General features: G+C 38.8%; 1 protein-coding gene across 1 annotated transcript in view; it reads left to right on the forward strand.

Annotated features, from left to right (window-relative positions):
- The window catches only part of MYOM2 (myomesin 2), an 83,512-nt gene that overhangs the window by 10,032 nt on the left and 67,480 nt on the right, over positions 1-6,000 (forward strand). The window contains exons 4-6 of the mRNA XM_009580883.1: positions 1,266-1,404; positions 1,587-1,744; positions 2,544-2,636. Coding sequence (XP_009579178.1) covers positions 1,266-1,404; positions 1,587-1,744; positions 2,544-2,636 — 390 coding nt within the window. The remainder of the gene's footprint in view (positions 1-1,265; positions 1,405-1,586; positions 1,745-2,543; positions 2,637-6,000) is intronic.

Below are 6,000 nucleotides of genomic sequence, written 5' to 3' on the forward strand. Positions count from 1 at the left end.
TGTGCTGACAGCAATATTCCTGTTAGTGAATTTGACTGTTTCTGCTCTGCCATGCTCTACAATGACTGCATCAAAGTCATAGAGAATTTACACTAAAGAATGAATTCTGCCTTGTTTGTAGAAAATATCTTGCGAAAATAATATACATCCATATGGTTCTGGTACTTTGATTGTTTTGAAATATATATCTTAGAAACAGAATGTTTAGGAAAATCAAACTAATTTGTACACTCTAATTTATTTTTTAAAAAACTCTTTTAAATTTTATTAATATACAAAAATACATGCCAGAACAAGGCTGGTATTTAAAAAGTACATTGAAAAGGTACAAAGAAATATTTATAAAATACAAGACAAATAATGTCTTGATCTATTGTTTACTGAATTTCATTAAAGTCTTCTCATTTGCTTCATGGCATGTTGGGTTATGCTTTAAGAGTCTTGCCATATTCTATAATGACAGCCATGTTAGAAATTTCTGATATTCAACTCCCTTCTTTTGTCCTGTTGACAAGAAAAAGAGTAGCATAGGCTGCTTACTGAATCAGCATGAATGCAGAAACTTGAGCTTGTTCCTTGTAAAAACATTTATGAGTTGATTTTTTTTAGGAATTCTAAAGATCTATGGAGTTAGATTTTCAGGGAACAACACACAAATTTCTCAAAACGTTGTCTTTTCCTGGTAGTTTCTATAATACTTCCTGCTCACCCTTGTCCAAGGACAACTTTTTTGCATGCAGCGGTTCATCAAATCCTTGGGAACTTCTTGGTCTGTATCTTTCAGGTGAGGTCAGCTGATATAGCCCATGCAGCTAGCAGAGCTTCCCAGGTGCTAGAGCCCAAGGCACACCATAAGCAAGGCCCGACTCTCATCGGGGTGTGAACAGGCACAGGACATGCCTTCAGTCCTCTGCCTTGCCTGTCCATGGGAAGGAAAATTAGGGGCCAGAGGGAAGCCAGGCAGGTTCTTGATCTTGATTACCAAAGGACTAATACTGTGGGATACCATGTCAACGTGACCATATCAGCTTTGAAGACTTGAAGCAGTGGCACCACATATACAGGGGGAAAGAAAATGAAGGAAAATTCATGTTGATTTCACATACTCATTAGGATAGGCAGGTAGACTCTAAGAAAAATTCCTAAACTAGATTTTACATCTTGCTGATATGGTTTCAGAGCCCTCAGTTGCCCAATGTGTATGAGTAAAAATCTTAAAGCTTCATATTGATTACTCTTACCTGATATTTTTTCTTGTCCTACAGGACTCATGAACAAAAGTATCATGCAAGCGAAGAGAAAAGGATCCGGTTTGCCAGTGAGTTGTCTGCTTTGGAAAAAGAGATTCACACAGCCAGGCACCACGCTAGAGAACATCTGGATAGACTTGCTATACAAAGGATGGTACAGTGCTGAACCTTTTTGTTCCTATCCAAGCAGAATTATAAGATACACTGAAATTTAGGCCTGTGTTTCAAATACCAATAGTGATTTAGCATCTTTTAATTTTGTGGACTGAAGATTAGATCTTCTATCCCATTTGAGTCTGGTGCTAGTTGCTTCTTTTCTTTTCCTGTGTTTAATAGGTAGAAGAAAATATGGCTCTGGAAAGACATGCTGTTGAGGAAAGCATAAGTCGAGCTCCTGAAATTCTAGTGCGCCTGAGGTCTCACACAGTCTGGGAAAAGATGTCTGTGAGCCTTTGCTTCACTGTACAAGGATTTCCCACCCCTGTTGTACAATGGTAAGGGACTGGCCTTTCCTAGCCCTCTAAAAATGTTGTTAAGCTTTTTTCATTTGGAAGTTATGGCATAACAGATAAGTGTCACATACACAACAGCTATGTTAAACCCCCTTTATAATCCTCATAGATGTGCTGGATTGTAGCAGTCAATACTGCAGTGGAAGGAGTGGGAGGACAGCTTGCTGAATGGCCCTGTGCAATGTAAGAAGCAAACTCGAGTACTTCAGAAGGCAGACTGTGGAAGACATTCCAGTCTTTCTGGCCATTGAGTTCCCTGATGATGAAGTAGCAAATGGCAAAATACACAGAGCTCACAGTCTACTTGCTAAGTCTGGATAAACTTGCACAACACCATTGTTGTCGTGGGCTGTATCCGTGTTCACTTTGTGTCAGCCTCTGTTGGGGTGGACATTAGTATAAATCCCTGAAGCTGCCCTCCTCTCCAGGCAAGTGCTGTCCTGTATATGAGCCCCAGGCTGGACTGTGAAGATCTAACTTGAGGCACAATCCTGTTGCTGCTTCCCTTGTTTGTGCTGAAGTGCTTTACTGTGATCCAAGACAAAGTTTGCTTCCCATCTTGTGTCAGGGCTAGTGGACCAGAAAGTTTAAGTCACATGCCATCTTCTCTCTACTACACTGCCTGCTCTTCTGATTTGGGTGCACATCTTCTCTTTCCACTTTCTTACTGCATGTTCCCCTTTGCCTTCATGGCTCAATGATATCTGGACGTAAAAATCTACTAAATTAATGCAGTGAATAGTAGCTGATATTAATGAGTTCATTTTTTCTTGATTGTCAGGTACAAAAATGAGGAATTGATTACCCCTGCAAGTGATCCAGTAAAGTACAGAATTGAAAGCAAATATGGAGTACATGTGTTGCATATAAACAGGTAGATTATTCTGGGGAATCCAACAGTTTTTTATACTTTACACGAAGTATTTTATATCAAATACAATTAAAAATTCACACAAAGGCTGCAAGAGAGTTGTTAAATTCAGGACACTTCTCTGTTGGTATGAACATTTATGCTAGACAATGTTCACTAAATAGCTGAATATTAGATCATGAAAACGAAATGAAAAATTAGATATTTCTATTATTTAACTCCAGCAATCTACAAGAAGATAGAAAAGAACAGGTAAGTAGCTGAAAGAATCGTAGTTCCTTTTTTATTAGAATTATATCTTCTCAGCATTCAAAGTGGAAAATTGTCAGTGTATTTTATGTCCTTGCCATGATGAAGCTCTATAAGATAAGCAAAAATTTAGCTGGTCAGGGCAAGGATACGCAGTTGTTGGTATTTGTTTTATTATATGTTAGGTTTTGTTTAGTTTTTGATCTCTATTTTTTTGTTCTCCAAAAAGTAAGGAAGCGTAAATTTTTTTTTTTTTTTAAAAGGTTCTAATTTAATTAATTTTATTTTTCAAAATGATGTTAACCTTGTGGTATAGAAAATGCCTGGGTAGAACAGCTTTCCAAAACTAATCCTGTGCTGTCCTAAACAATTTAAATATTGCATGTTACATGTGACTTGGTACAGGCTTTTTTTAAAAATATAAAAGTCCACAGAAAAATGAGGACATGACTGTGGTATTTAAAAAGAAAATTAATATATCTAGAGCAGACACACAAAAAATCCCTTTTGATTTCTCCAGAACATGAGCATCAGCTGTGCTGAAACAGCTGGAATATTTGTGGCTAACACTTGCTAGCCAAATATTTCATCTTCTACCCTGTCTCCATCTGTCAGCAGTGGAAGCAGCCCTGAGCACAGCCTTGTGGCATTAGTACAGAACATAAGCACATCATTCCTTCTGCTTTTGGAAAACACTACTTGCCTTTGTCATCCTGCGACAAAGTCCAGCCCAACTCTTCACCTTTCCATAGCTCAGGATGGGAGAAACATACCCCTGTACAGAAGCTGTCAGCAAGAACCACTCTGTTTTTGCTTTTTAAGGGATGCTTCTCAAGGAGTAGCAGTACTTAGGAGTACTTCTAAGATGCTTATAGTCTTCTACCCCCAGATTATGGGTAACTGCTCTCTGTAATGAGATGTCTCAACACAGCTGATTCTGCCGACCAACATTACTTTTGGAGATGAGAGCAGGAGGTTAAAAGATAAAAAAAGCTTGTCCTCCTGCAATCCTCTCCCTTGCAGCAGGGAAAATGGATATGTGTGAGTGACAGTCAGGAGATGAAACTTTGGTGACTTCCTGCCGGTGAGTGACTGTGGGTGTGTTTATTTCCCTTGGTTAGTGTCCATGAGCAGCTGGTTAGTGAGTCCAGATGCTGGATATGAAGTACATAGGTTCCTTTTGTGACATTTTGGGAGTAAATAGCTTTTCGAAGAAACGAGAATCAGTGTTGATGCTGCTTTCTGAGCATCTGTAACCATCAGGCTGAAAGGTACTAATGGCTTACATATCCCTGGTGCTTTTTTTCTTTTTCCTGTGCCGGTTATCTGTCATGTAGACACCATGCACAATCAGCTTTGGGAATGTTCAGACCCGGCCATATTTATTCAGACATACCATAGAGTCATTTATTGGCACCCACTCAGGTTGCCACACCCACCCATCATTACCCATTGTTAACTAGTCCCAGACCTGTATGTGTGCATTCAGACTTTCTTACGTTCAACCAAGCTGCCATCTCCAGAGACTATTGCTCTGTTTCTCTTTCATTCTGTCTGGGAGTATGGTTTTTTTGCCTGGCTGGTCTCCCACAGGTTTCCGTTCTCCACTTAAAAGAATACTGGGGGATTGTACACCCAGAGTTATGATTTATTTATCATAGATTTATACAGTTTATTAAATTAAAATTTCTAACCTTAAATTTATTTATTACTAATCTTTATTTCAAATCTTGACCATCAGCTGTATTTTCTGTCCCAAGAGACAGAAAATCAACATGCAGGAAATGAAAGAACATTTTGATAATGCATTACTAATATTAGGTGTTTCTTGTATTGAAAACAATGGATGTATATTTTAATTACTAAGATATACACTAAGAAAAAAATTTGGAGTGGTTAAAATATATATATTATTAATGTTTTCATACAAACATGTATCAATTAACTCTGGATCTTCCATACATATCTTTGTGCACATATATTTGAAGTATTATTTTTTTTCTGGGAAGTAGAACTGTTGGGATCTTCTACCTATCCACTTCTGTGCTCTTCTCAGCTGTTCATACCAAAGTGCTGAGCTGCATGTCATCTGATCCGTAGCCGCTCAGAACGGCCTTGGAATTTCTTGGCTACCATTCTAGTGCTTCAGTGAAGCTCAGGGAATGAACTTTTCCTTCTGATGCAAGTGTGATATTTATTCCTATGAGTATTCCTTGATCCCAGTGGAAAAATTCTTGAGGTACCAAAACTAGAACATCACCTTGTAATCTTAAAGTAATAACTGGACACAATTTCACACCCCCCCCCCCCCCCCCCCCTCATCTTTCCCCGGCGCCACACATCCCCCCCCCATTTGCTGTCTTCCAGGGCCCATAAGCCTATACAGTAACCAGATCATTTTCATTTCTCTGTCTCATATTTTTATGATGCTCTGTGCTCAATTTACCACATTTTCTGCATGCATTCAGTGCTATCATTATCATATAGTGCTGCTTTCTTGCTCCTTTTAGGCTTCTTCATTTGGGAGCTTGAGTTCAAGGTCTCCCTTGAGCAGTAAAGAAAAGGGGGTTGGAGTTTCATTATATTTTTTGCACACCTGATAATTACAGGAGAAGAGATATTGCCAGCCTGCACTGGGGTAGTGGTTCATCTCATCTTTCATCTCACTTCTGGTAGGTGATTCAGAGGAGACAGTGAATAATCCTCTGAGGGAAAGCTACCGGTAGTTGAAGTGATTGATACATGTCTGAGAATGTGAGGGTTTGTTTAAAGTGTATTTCTTTATCCCACCTAATTTAACTATGGATAGGCACATGATACAAGAAAAGATTTCTATATCAGAGGTAGTCAAGATGAGGATGCCCCACTGCTTTATAGCATAGCTCCAAATTTTTTTCTTAGTGTATATCTTAGTAATTAAAAATCGTAACATTTTGAATTCCTTAGTTGCTGCTACTTGTTTAGCAACAGATTTTGGTTTTTTGTTTGTTTGTTTACTGTGATGCCTTCTTAAATGAATCACATAGCTTTATGCAGCTGTGAATGGCTATATTACATTTCCTGATACTTGGCTGGGGCATAGAGGGGACAGCAGTATGCTCCTGACTGGGGGCATTCC

Source organism: Fulmarus glacialis, unplaced genomic scaffold, assembly GCF_000690835.1.
Source record: "Fulmarus glacialis isolate BGI_N327 unplaced genomic scaffold, ASM69083v1 scaffold26546, whole genome shotgun sequence".
NCBI classification, from domain to species: domain Eukaryota; kingdom Metazoa; phylum Chordata; class Aves; order Procellariiformes; family Procellariidae; genus Fulmarus; species Fulmarus glacialis.